This window comes from Corella eumyota, chromosome 4 (assembly GCF_963082875.1).
Source record: "Corella eumyota chromosome 4, kaCorEumy4.1, whole genome shotgun sequence".
Classification (NCBI taxonomy): Eukaryota; Metazoa; Chordata; class Ascidiacea; order Phlebobranchia; family Corellidae; genus Corella; species Corella eumyota.
Genome location: NC_137493.1, coordinates 6,639,768 through 6,653,618, shown reverse-complemented (window position 1 = coordinate 6,653,618; position 13,851 = coordinate 6,639,768). Strand labels below are relative to the sequence as shown.

At 30.8% G+C, this 13,851-nt stretch overlaps 1 protein-coding gene across 1 annotated transcript in view; it reads right to left on the bottom strand.

The window, feature by feature from the left end:
• The window catches only part of LOC145751261 (uncharacterized), a 41,655-nt gene that overhangs the window by 15,840 nt on the left and 11,964 nt on the right, over positions 1 to 13,851 (bottom strand). The window contains exons 26-37 of the mRNA XM_082567367.1: positions 13,571 to 13,681; positions 13,029 to 13,262; positions 12,305 to 12,453; positions 11,819 to 12,030; positions 11,528 to 11,657; positions 11,350 to 11,421; positions 11,170 to 11,266; positions 10,835 to 10,999; positions 10,482 to 10,668; positions 10,093 to 10,221; positions 9,897 to 9,929; positions 9,703 to 9,769 (exon numbers count right to left, since the gene is read on the bottom strand). Of these exons, the coding sequence (XP_082423493.1) occupies positions 9,703 to 9,769; positions 9,897 to 9,929; positions 10,093 to 10,221; positions 10,482 to 10,668; positions 10,835 to 10,999; positions 11,170 to 11,266; positions 11,350 to 11,421; positions 11,528 to 11,657; positions 11,819 to 12,030; positions 12,305 to 12,453; positions 13,029 to 13,262; positions 13,571 to 13,681 (1,586 nt within the window). The remainder of the gene's footprint in view (positions 1 to 9,702; positions 9,770 to 9,896; positions 9,930 to 10,092; positions 10,222 to 10,481; positions 10,669 to 10,834; positions 11,000 to 11,169; positions 11,267 to 11,349; positions 11,422 to 11,527; positions 11,658 to 11,818; positions 12,031 to 12,304; positions 12,454 to 13,028; positions 13,263 to 13,570; positions 13,682 to 13,851) is intronic.

The window sequence follows — 13,851 nt, the reverse complement described above, 5'->3', positions numbered from 1 at the left end:
CGATCTTCGTCAACAATTTTATGAGTTGTTTCTAGTTGTTTGTTGGTTTCAAAATCATTTTCAACAACAAAGTCATAAGTTGATTCCAATTGTTTGTGAGTTTCAAAATCATCTTCAACAACAAAGTCATGAGTTGATTCAAATTGTTTGTTGGTTTCCAAATCATCTCCATCAACAATTTCATGAGTTGATTCTAGTTGTTTGTTGGTTTCAAAATCATCTTTAATAAAAATTTCATTAGTTGATTCTAGTTGTTTGTTGGTTTCAAAATGATCTTCGTCAACAATTTGATGAGTTGATTCTAGTTGTTTGTTGGTTTCAAAATCATCTTTAACAACAAAGTCATGAGTTGATTCAAATTGTTTGTGAGTTTCAAAATCATCTTCAACAACAAAGTCATGAGTTGATTCCAAATCATCTCCATCAACAATTTCATTAGTTGATTTGAGTTGTTTGTCGGTTTCAAAATTATCTTTAACAACAAAGTCATGAGTTAATTCTAGATTTTTGTCGGTTTCAAAATTATCTTTAACAACAAAGTCATGAGTTAATTTTAGATTTTTGTCGGTTTCAAAATTATCTTTAACAACAAAGTCATGAGTTGATTCCGATTGTTTGTTGGTTTCAAAACGATCTTCGTCAACAATTTTATGAGTTGTTTCTAGTTGTTTGTTGGTTTCAAAATCATTTTCAACAACAAAGTCATAAGTTGATTCCAATTGTTTGTTGGTTTCCAAATCATCTCCATCAACAATTTCATGTGTTGATTCTGGTTGTTTGTTGGTTTTAAAATCATCTTTAACAACAAAGTCATGAGTTGATTCAAATTGTTTGTGAGTTTCAAAATCATCTTCAACAACAAAGTCATGAGTTGATTCAAATTGTTTGTTGGTTTCCAAATCATCTCCATCAACAATTTCATGAGTTGATTCTAGTTGTTTGTTGGTTTCAAAATCATCTTTAATAAAAATTTCATTAGTTGATTCTGATTGTTTGTTGGTTTCAAAATGATCTTCGTCAACAATTTGATGAGTTGATTCTAGTTGTTTGTTGGTTTCAAAATCATCTTTAACAACAAAGTCATGAGTTGATTCAAATTGTTTGTGAGTTTCAAAATCATCTTCAACAACAAAGTCATGAGTTGATTCCAAATCATCTCCATCAACAATTTCATGTGTTGATTCTAGTTGTTTGTCGGTTTCAAAATCATCTTTAACAACAAAGTCATGAGTTGATTCAAATTGTTTGTGGGTTTCAAAATCATCTTCAACAACAAAGTCATGAGTTGATTCCAATTGTTTGTTAGTTTCAGAATCATCTCCATCAACAATTTCATTAGTTGATTTGAGTTGTCTGTCGGTTTCAAAATTATCTTTAACAACAAAGTCATGAGTTGATTCCAATTGTTTGTTGGTTTCCAAATCATCTCCATCAACAGTTTCATGTGTTGATTCTAGTTGTTTGTCGGTTTCAAAATCATCTTTAACAACAAAGTCATGAGTTGATTCAAATTGTTTGTGAGTTTCAAAATCATCTTCAACAACAAAGTTATGAGTTGATTCCAATTGTTTGTTGGTTTCCAAATCATCCCCATCAACAATTTCATGTGTTGATTCTAGTTGTTTGACGGTTTCAAAATCATCTTTAACAACAAAGTCATGAGTTGATTCAAATCGTTTGTGAGTTTCAAAATCATCTTCAACAACAAAGTCATGAGTTGATTCCAATTGTTTGTTGGTTTCCAAATCATCCCCATCAACAATTTCATGTGTTGATTCTAGTTGTTTGTCGGTTTCAAAATTATCTTTAACAACAAAGTCATGAGTTAATTCTAGATTTTTGTTGGTTTCAAAATTATCTTTAACAACAAAGTCATGAGTTGATTCCGATTGTTTGTTGGTTTCAAAACGATCTTCGTCAACAATTTTATGAGTTGATTCTAGTTGTTTGTTGGTTTCAAAATCATCTTCAACAACAAAGTCATGAGTTGATTCCAATTGTTTGTTGGTTTCCAAATCATCTCCATCAACAATTTTATGTGTTGATTCTAGTTGTTTGTCGGTTTCAAAATCATCTTTAACAACAAAGTCATGAGTTGATTCAAATTGTTTGTGGGTTTCAAAATCATCTTCAACAACAAAGTCATGAGTTGATTCTAGTTGTTTGTTGGTTTCAAAATCATCTTCAACAACAAAGTCATGAGTTGATTCTAGTTGTTTGTTGGTTTCAAAATCATCTCCATCAACAAATTCATGAGTGGAATCTAGTTGTTTGTTGGTTTTACAATCATCTTTTTCATTAGTTGATGCTAGTTGTTTGTCGGTTTCAAAATCATCTTTAACAATAAAGTCGTGAGTTGATTCTAGTTGTTTGTTGGTTTTAAAATCATCTTGAACAACAAAGACATGAGTTAATTCTTGTTTTTTGTTTGTTTCAAAATCATCGTCATCAACAATTTTATGAGTTGATTCTAGTTGTTTGTTGGTTTCGAAATCATCTTTAACAACAAAGTCATAAGATGATTCCAATTGCTTGTTAGTTTTAAAATCATCTTCAACAACAAAGTCAGGAGTTGATTCCAATTGTTTGTTAGTTTCAGAATCATCTCCATCAACAATTTCATTAGTTGATTCGAGTTGTTTGTCGGTTTTAAAATTATCTTTAACAACAAAGTCATGAGTTAATTCTAGATTTTTGTCGGTTTCAAAATTATCTTTAACAACAAAGTCATGAGTTGATTCAAATTGTTTGTTGGCTTCCAAATCATCTCCATCAACAATGTCATGAGTTGATTTTAATTGTTTGTTGGTTTCAAAATCATCTTTAATAAAAATTTCATTAGTTGATTCCGATTGTTTGTTGGTTTCAAAATGATTTTCGTCAACAATTTTATGAGTTGATTCTAGTTGTTTGTTGGTTTCAAAATCATCTTCAACAACAAAATCATGAGTTGATTCCAATTGTTTGTTGGTTTCCAAATCATCTCCATCAACAATTTCATGTGTTGATTCTGGTTGTTTGTTGGTTGTTTCAAAATCATCTTTAACAACAAAGTCATGAGTTGATTCAAATTGTTTGTGAGTTTCAAAATCATCTTCAACAACAAAGTCATGAGTTGATTCAAATTGTTTGTTGGTTTCCAAATCATCTCCATCAACAATTTCATGAGTTGATTCTAGTTGTTTGTTGGTTTCAAAATCATCTTTAATAAAAATTTCATTAGTTGATTCTGATTGTTTGTTGGTTTCAAAATGATCTTCGTCAACAATTTGATGAGTTGATTCTAGTTGTTTGTTGGTTTCAAAATCATCTTTAACAACAAAGTCATGAGTTGATTCAAATTGTTTGTGAGTTTCAAAATCATCTTCAACAACAAAATCATGAGTTGATTCCAATTGTTTGTTGGTTTCCAAATCATCTCTATCAACAATTTTATGTGTTGATTCTAGTTGTTTGTCGGTTTCAAAATCATCTTTAACAACAAAGTCATGAGTTGATTCAAATTGTTTGTGGGTTTCAAAATCATCTTCAACAACAAAGTCATGAGTTGATTCTAGTTGTTTGTTGGTTTCAAAATCATCTTCAACAACAAAGTCATAAGTTGATTTTAGTTGTTTGTTGGTTTCAAAATCATCTCCATCAACAAATTCATGAGTGGAATCTAGTTGTTTGTTGGTTTTACAATCATCTTTTTCATTAGTTGATGCTAGTTGTTTGTCAGTTTCAAAATCATCTTTAACAATAAAGTCATGAGTTGATTCTAGTTGTTTGTTGGTTTTAAAATCATCTTGAACAACAAAGACATGAGTTAATTCTTGTTTTTTGTTTGTTTCAAAATCATCGTCATCAACAATTTCATGAGTAGGTTTAAGTTGTTTGTTGGTTTCGAAATCATCTTTAACAACAAAGTCATAAGATGATTCCAATTGTTTGTTAGTTTTAAAATCATCTTCAACAACAAAGTCAGGAGTTGATTCCAATTGTTTGTTAGTTTCAGAATCATCTCCATCAACAATTTCATTAGTTGATTCAAGTTGTTTGTCGGTTTTACAATTATCTTTAACAACAAAGTCATGAGTTAATTCTAGATTTTTGTCGGTTTCAAAATTATCTTTAACAACAAAGTCATGAGTTGATTCAAATTGTTTGTTGGTTTCCAAATCATCTCCATCAACAATGTCATGAGTTGATTTTAATTGTTTGTTGGTTTCAAAATCATCTTTAATAAAAATTTCATTAGTTGATTCTGATTGTTTGTTGGTTTCAAAATGATCTTCGTCAACAATTTTATGAGTTGATTCTAGTTGTTTGTTGGTTTCAAAATCATCTTCAACAACAAAATCATGAGTTGATTCCAATTGTTTGTTGGTTTCCAAATCATCTTCATCAACAATTTCATGTGTTGATTCTGGTTGTTTGTTGGTTTCAAAATCATCTTTAACAACAAAGTCATGAGTTGATTCAAATTGTTTGTGAGTTTCAAAATCATCTTCAACAACAAAGTCATGAGTTGATTCAAATTGTTTGTTGGTTTCCAAATCATCTCCATCAACAATTTCATGAGTTGATTTTAGTTGTTTGTTGGTTTCAAAATCATCTTTAATAAAAATTTCATTAGTTGATTCTGATTGTTTGTTGGTTTCAAAATGATCTTCGTCAACAATTTGATGAGTTGATTCTAGTTGTTTGTTGGTTTCAAAGTCATTTTTAACAACAAAGTCATGAGTTGATTCAAATTGTTTGTGAGTTTCAAAATCATCTTCAACAACAAAGTCATGAGTTGATTCCAATTGTTTGTTGGTTTCCAAATCATCTCCATCAACAATTTCATGTGTTGATTCTAGTTGTTTGTCGGTTTCAAAGTCATCTTTAACAACAAAGTCATGAGTTGATTCCAATTGTTTGTTGGTTTCAAAATGATCTTCGTCAACAAATTTATGAGTTGATTCTAGTTGTTTGTTGGTTTCAAAATCATCTTTAACAACAAAGTCATTGGTTGATTCCAATTGTTTGTTGGTTTCAAAATCATCTCCGTCAACAATTTCATAAGTTGGTTCCAATTTTTTGTGGGTTTCAAAATCATCTTCATCAACAACTTTATAAGTTGGATCTAGTTGTTTGTCGATTTCAAAATCATCTCCATCAACAATTTTGTTAGTTGATTCTAGTTGTTTGTTGGTTTTAATATCATCTTCATCAACAATTTTATGAGTTGATTCTAGATGTTTGTTGGTTTCAAAAGCATCTTTAATCAAAATGTCATTAGTTGATTCTAGTTGTTTGTTGTTTTCAAAATTATCTTTAAAAACAATTTTATGAGTTGGTTCCAAATGTTTGTTGGTTTCAAAATCAACCTCAACAACAAAGTCATGAGTTGATTCCAATTGTTTGTTGGTTTCAAAATCATCTCCACCAACAGTTTTTTGAGTTGGTTTAAAATGTTTGTTGGTTTCCAAATCATCTTCAACAACAAAATCATGAGTTGATTCCAATTGTTTGTTTGTTTCAAAATCATCTTCATTAACAAATTCATGAGTTGATTTTAGTTGTTTGTTGGTTTTAAAATTATCTTTAACAACAATTTCATGAGTTGATTCCAATTGTTTGTTTGTTTCAAAATCATCTTCATTAACAAATTCATGAGTTGATTTTAGTTGTTTGTTGGTTTTAAAATCATCTTTATCAGCAATTTCATGAGTTGGATCTAGTTGTTCGTCGATTTCAAAATCATCTCCATCAACAATTTTGTTAGTTGATTCTAGTTGTTTGTTGGTTTTAATATCATCTTCAACAACAATTTTATGAGTTGATTCTAGTTGTTTGTTGGTTTCAAAATCATCTTTAACAACAAAGTCATTGGTTGATTCCAATTGTTTGTTGGTTTCAAAATCATCTCCGTCAACAATTTCATAAGTTGGTTCCAATTTTTTGTGGGTTTCAAAATCATCTTCATCAACAACTTTATAAGTTGGATCTAGTTGTTTGTCGATTTCAAAATCATCTCCATCAACAATTTTGTTAGTTGATTCTAGTTGTTTGTTGGTTTTAATATCATCTTCATCAACAATTTTATGAGTTGATTCTAGATGTTTGTTGGTTTCAAAAGCATCTTTAATCAAAATGGCATTAGTTGATTCTAGTTGTTTGTTGTTTTCAAAATTATCTTTAAAAACAATTTTATGAGTTGGTTCCAAATGTTTGTTGGTTTCAAAATCAACCTCAACAACAAAGTCATGAGTTGATTCCAATTGTTTGTTGGTTTCAAAATCATCTCCACCAACAGTTTTTTGAGTTGGTTTAAAATGTTTGTTGGTTTCCAAATCATCTTCAACAACAAGATTAAGGGTTGATTCCAATAGTTTGTTGGTTTTAAAATCATCTCCATCAACAATTTCATGAGTTGATTCTAGTTGTTTGTTGGTTTCAAAATCATCTCCATCAACAATTTTATGAGTTGATTCTAGTTGTTTGTAGGTTTCAAAATCATCTTTATCAGCAATTTCATGAGTTGATTCTAGTTCTTTGTTGGTTTTAAAATCATCTTCATCAACATTTTTATAAGTTGATTCTAGTTGTTTGTTGGTTTTAAAATCATCTCCATCAACAATTTCAGAAGTTGATTCTAGTGGTTTGTTGGTTTCAAAATCATCTTCAATAACAACAACGATTTTAGGAGTTGATTTTAGTTGTTTGTTGGTTTCCAAATCATCTCCAACAACAAGGTTATATGTTGATTCCAATTGTTTGTTGGTTTCAAAATCATCTTCAACAACAAATTCATGGGTTGATTCCAATTGTTTGTTGGTTTCAGAATCATCTCTTATAACAATTTTAAGAATTGATTTTAATTCGTTGTTGGTTTCAAAATCATCTTTAACAACAATTTCATGAGTTGGTTCTAGTTGTTTGTTGGTTTCAAAATCATCTTCAACAACAACTTTATTAGTTGGTTCCATTTCTTTGTGGGTTTTAAAATCATCTTCATTAACAATTTCATGTGTTGATTCTAGTTGTTTGTTGGTTTTGAAATCATCCTCAACAACAATTTCATGAGTTGGTTCTAGTTGTTTGTTGGTTTCGAAAACATCTTCAATTAAATTATTATGAGTTGGTTCTAGTGTTTTTTTGGTTTCGAAAACATCTTCAACAACAATTTTCTGGATAGATTGTAGTTGTTTGTGGGTTTTAAAATTATCTTTATTATTAGATTGATAGGTTGATTCTGATTGATTGTTGCTTTCAAAATTATCTTTAACAACAATTTCATGAGTGGATTCAAATTGTTTGTGGGTATCAAAATCATCCTCATCAACAATTTCATGAGTTAATTCTAGTTGTTTGTTGTTTTTTATTTTATGAATTGATTCAGGTTGTTCTTTGGTTTCAGAATTTTTGCTTTTTACCATTTCACGAGTTATTTCTTGACGTTTGTCGGTTTTAAATTTATTTTCAATAACAATGTCATTGGTAGATTGTAATGGTTTGTTGGTCACCAAGTCCTTTTCAGTAAAAATGTCATCATCTGGTTTACTATTTGTTTTAGGACTTTTAAAATCCTGACATGATTTTAACTCAACATTTGTCAAAAGATCAATAGTTTTCTCTGAGCATGTAGTTGCAATAAGTGACACCCCCAGTGTTTTATTCAAAACAATTTCTTCTGATAATTCGTTTGTATTTACTTTATAGTCGTTTTTGTCTAAAAAAACAGTAGATTCAACTGAATTTTTACATAAAACATCATCTTTTAAAAAAGTAATTCCTTTTTGCTTTTTAGGGGAGTAGATGTTGGAAAATGTTGGCAGATCTCCAGAAATTGGTGTCTCTGCTTTTTTCCATGTTGAAAGAAGTTCGGAAACTGTGTGACTTTCTTCTAATATTACCGGGGAATCATCATCATCATCATCGTTTTCTGAGGTTCCATCAATATTTAACTCGTTCGGTTGTACAATTTTAGCTTGGCCATGTAATGACACATGTTTTTTTGCATAAGTGGTTTCTGGAAATTCGCCAACCTTATCGATCTTATCAGGTGTTGTTATTTTTCGAAATTTATTTACCTCCTTTTGAAGTTTGTGTGTGGCATGTTGATATGCTCGAATTCGCTCTTGTAAGGTCTTTGGCTCCTCTTCATTCTCGAGCGTGGAAGAGTCTTCTGTATCTGTACTTTGTGGAGAATAAGACATTGATGCTGTTTCTGAATCATCTTCACTGCTATCGCTTCCATGTTCTTCTAAAGATGTTCTTAATGTAAAAGGTCTATCCATAGGATGAAGAGCATGACTTGAGTCTGGATTTATAACCACTACATTTTGCTCAAATCTTACAGATTTAAAGCCAGATTCACTCCAACTTCTCATAATTTGTGGTGGTGGAATAAGGTTTATTTCTTCAGATACCGAGTGGTGACGTTTCATAGTGTAATCAACATGATTGGTTAAATTTTGATTCGATTGAATCAGAAGGGCATGTTGATCTAAGTCGTTAGATAATAAATCTGCTAGTTCCTGGTCGCCATCAATATCCTGAATAACTTGATCTATGTGGTTAATAGCAGGTTGATTGACATGTTCAACGACTGGTGTGTGTTGAACGGTTAGTGAAGGTTGGCAGGTAGATAAACTGCGAACGTGAATTTGAGTCTGGTCAAGGTCTTGTGTAAGATAAATAGATAATTCTTCGTTATTTGCTCTTCTGCTACTTTCCAACGCAGCAGGAATGCCATTACTATAACGAACAGGGGAAAATACTGCAATACTTTCTTGAGAAATGGGTGTTAATGCTTCTACTGTTTCCTCAAATTCAATAGAAAGAGTATCGCCAACGTTAGCGTGTTCAATTTGCTCAGACAATGCGTCAAAATCTCTTGTAATTTGCATAACATCTTGCTGATGCGCGGCCTGATTTCCGTGCAATTCTTTAAGCTCTTGTATTACTGCTTGTGACATACTCGAAATTGCAGGCTCGACGTTTCGTTCAAAAATTTGACTAGATTCATCAAGTTGTATGTATTTATTAGAATCTGTAGGCTCAACTAGGTTTGTTTGAAAATTAGATGACTCCGGCTCATCAAGTTTGCTGAAAGGTGATGTAATTTGATCATCAGTTGAAGCATCTTCTAGAATATTCTTCATGTATACAAGACTTGTTTTGACCTCAGTCACAACTTGCGCTGTTTCGTATACATTTACGTTTTCGTGAACTTTCAGATCATTTTTAACGTTATCTGTATCGGATATTTCTACACCCCGAACGATTTTTAGTTTTCTAACTTTTTGGGATGGTTCTAAAATCGCTTTTACTTCGGTTAGTTTTTGAAGCACATCGACCATGTCTTTAGCTATTTCTTCGGGAGAGCTTTCCCCTACGTTACTAAACTCAACTACACAAGCAACACAAACACAAAAACATACCAATCCAAAAAAGAAGTCCAATTTAAATATTCATCCATAAAAGTCGCGTGCAAGAGGAAAAATAATTAAGTTTTGAATTAAGTTATTTGTGTCCAGGTGCTAATTAAAGTGAATATCATATAATAGTCATAAAGTAAGTTCTATTGACAACCACGACTAATGTTTATACAATTCTATTGGTATATTAGTAAAACACACTTAAATTTCTGTATTTGATTTCACATAAATAAACCGTTGTAAAATTAAACACTGTTTTACAAGTGTAAATTATATCAATTAAAAAATCTACCTGAATTTGGGTCCACAAGGTGATATAAGCCCTTTCCCTCCTTTTTCGTTTCATCTACACCGTTTATCTTAATAATAAAAACATAATATCATCCCCCTATCACAGAACTAATTTATTCTTGTACTAGTTTTTTATTTCATGCAATTTGTTAATTAAAAAAGAAAAAATTATAATACAAATTAGCATCGTTATACCTTAGGAGTATGTTCATCTTCCGAATCCAAATCCTTAATTAACACAAACGCAAATTACTTAAAATCACTACACACAAAATTCATGCACTTTTTAAATAAATTGTTGTTTGAAATTAATTTAGTTAGTTTTAAAAAAATACACTACAAATTAAACACAATTTCACTTTTTTAAATTTTTAGGTACAACAATTCTTACCCGATCATAAGTAGGTAATTTAATGTTCAAGTTACAAAGATTGATTCTAGGTCCATGAGTGCGTGGATTGCCTTTCGTTACTCTAAAGAAACTAAGGCGACCACAAGGTTCCTGCGTGGAGTCTCTAACCTAAAAAGCAGAAATTACGTTACATAAAAGCAGTATGTAAGCTTGCAATATACTATAGTTAAACTAAAAAACATTAAAAACCTGTTTTGTTGGTTACTAATTAATTGAACCACGTGAATAGTGCAATCCTAACTTTACATTTTTTAAACTACAAGATCCTATACAACACTACCATTAAATCGCTAACCGTAATATGGTTGCAATAAAATAAATTCTGCGCATCACAACCAGTGATGGTTATAATTGACAAAGTTAATTACCTTTGCAAGGAGTTGCAGTCGATTTTCTTTAAAGGATCTAAATCGAAATTCGCGTTGTCCGCTTTTAACCGGTGCTGACAAGTTTCCAGAAAACTCCACACAAACAGTAGAACCTTCTGGAATTTCGAAATCGCGACTTCTAGCAATTTCAACGTAGTTTTCCTGCGCTTCTAAACTTTTTTCGTAACTAAAAAAATTTAAACGATTTTAAATTTCTTGCAACTTTTACAAATATATATTTTAAAACTAGTAACCAAGATTATTTTGTTAAAAATGTCAATCTTTTGGTATAATGTTGTTTAAGCCAATTGCCAATCTTCATATAATTAAAACAGTTTTTAAATTGTTCTTACTTGTCATCTGTAAGACAGAAAATTCTAATCTTCGCTTCTAGGGGGTCGTACGATTTGGCAAAGACCAAAAGTTTTGCCATGAAAGGAACACGTGTCGCTTCCTCATAAATTTGGTAAGCCAATGTTGAAGACTCGGAAGGCTGGCGGCAATCCATAAGCCAAAATCTTTAAAAAAATTCAAATAAATTATTTTTGCTAAAAATAAGGGGCCAATAGACTTATTTTTTCAATTCCTTATTTTCTTTCAAATTTTAAAATTTTAATGACAACTTATCAAAAAAATACAAAAAATAAAATCATTGAAAAAAAGTAAGATTGTAATTGTTTTATATTACCTGGCAGATACGGTGGAGGTAAAAGAAACGCAATTGTCCAAGAAATTCAAAGGACTCGATCCCGTAATATCTTCCCACTGAACAGGGTCGGCACCCCCTTAACAAAACATTAAAACGTCATTTGTATAACTGCCTTGTTTAAATAAATTGATAAATCCTGTAAATATTATAAAATCTAACCTGATATGCTACAAAGAAGGCGCAAAGTAGAATCTTCAGTAGTACTTAGGTAGTCTTTCATACTAGCACCCTCTGTCGACAAAAGACAATAAACATAAGTCAACTTTATATCGTACAAAATAGGCGCAAAAATATGTTATAAAATTATACAAAACAATATAAATTTGTTTTATTTTACCTGGTAAAGGAATCGTCAGCTTGATCGGTTTATGAAATTTTCGACGGCGAGGCTCGATCGTCAAAACAGAGCTCGCCTTTGCCTTAATACCAACACTTCTTTTACAAGTCTCTGACGTCACTGGTATGATCTATGTAATAAAAAAGTTAATTTCAAACTTAAAACATACTATATTTAAATTATAGGCTTAACTAAATATGCACTTAAATACTTAAATGACCAAACTGATATTAAAACAAAACGTATTGGAACGTTGCACAAATTTAACTTCCACATTAACCATAAAGTTACCTGCATTGCTACATTGATTTTTTTAGTAAGAGCACCAGAAGGAAAGTGAACTTTGGCATCCTCTAACACGGAAGAGACTAGTACACCTCCTTCTTCTCCTATCGATGCTGAATCTTCCAAAGGTCGGGAGACCACAGCAAAATATCTCGGAAAATCTGACGTAATAACTCGAATCACTCTTCTTTTAGCTAAATCATCGGAACTCGCTAGTTCTGTAAATATAGAAAATTAGTTTTAAAACGCTAAGGTTTACTTAAAGGTAATATGCTGAGTTTAAAGCTCTTGGCTTTTGAATCAACAACTGAAGAAATTAAACTGTTTATCGTTCAGTGTTGCATTTATATGTATACAAAATTATAAATTGAATCGCAGCAATTTGAAACTCATACATTTCACAAACAAGTTACATGCAAAAAATATTTAAATGCAAAAATAAAATATAATTTAAAAATACTTCTACATAGAAGTGTATCTAATTACATTTACCTTCTCCCTTGTAGAACTTCCTAAACTGTTCATCAGTACAAGTTACTTTGTGGTCCTTCCAAATTTCACCATCGTTGCTACGCAACACAACCAGCTGGCGGTCATTTCCTCTAACCTTAGCGTAGTGGGGTACCTCAATTGCTACGGGCCTAAACACGTTGTAGATACAATGTAAAATATTATAAACACGTTAAGAATAAAGTATAAACAGAATTTAATAAACGACAAAAAGTCAAAAAATGTCTGTTTTAAATTTAAAATTTTAAGATAAAAATAGTATAATAACGCTATATCTATTATTACCTACAACGAAGAATAAAACTTTACCTTAAACCAAATTAACAAAATTTACATTAAAACAACATATTCAAACTACAACATTGATAATTTAAGTAATTAATCTTTAAACAAAAACACGAAAAACGACAACATTTACGTCCACGAAAATTACCCCAAAAAGTTAGTAGCTTTGGGAGCTAACTGTAAAACCCTTGATGCTAAGCCCTCACCCTCAGTGAGTGGGGGTGAAGCTGGGTGAATGCCCTGATTGCTATAGTATTTAATTGTATTGTAAATAAAAATCCAAAGTATAAAAAATGCATTATACATAACAAGACCTCTAGTTTTAAGATTATATTGTTATGTAATATTGCACTTATTTAATAACAAACTAAATAGATATAAGCTTATTTTGAAGACATATTTATTTAAAAATTAAACTTACTTTAAGAAAGTTCCTTCCTTCGGACCCAACTCTAAAACATTTGCCGCCCTTCCCTCTGCATCGAACAACAAAGGTGAAGACGATGGTGCCCCCGCGTGACGACGACGAGCAAATCGGCACGTGACTCGGGTCGGAGCTGCGCATGCCTTAGGCGGGATGACGATCCTCATGTCCGGATGTCGAGATGCCTGCATTATTCCTCCACGTGCATCCACCATAAAGGAAACAAGAAATCTAAAAATTGAAAATTTTAGAAAGTTGTAAATATGGTATGTTAAAATTTAAATAAATAACAACACAAAATATTTAAGAAATTGGGTTGTATTAAAATGACAACCTTTATAGAGAAAATGCAACTAATGTTAATTATCTTATAAGACACAAAAACAATTACAAAACGTTATAACAAAAAACTAAACCAATTTCAAATCTCTTTTTTTTACAAATTTTGTAAAAATTCTGTTGTCAAACAACTACTTTTTATTAAATGTTTATCAAATAATTTAAATGAAAAATTCAAACAACCAGGCCTATCAAATTACCCGCTATGTCTTAGAGATCTTGCTGATTTAATGTTGTCATTATCACTCTGTGTAGACGACCGTGATGTTGAACGCGTCAGATTTGCTTCTAATGTCGAATATCTTGAATCCCTGTCAAAAAACAAATGTTAAATTAGTTAACTTAATTAACTTGTTTGTTACCAACAGAAATATAAGTATAAAAACTGCAAATAAGCTTTTTATAAGTAACATATTCCATAAAAATAGTAATAAATTATTAATTTTTTTTAATAAAATATATATTTAAGGCTGGCAGTTAT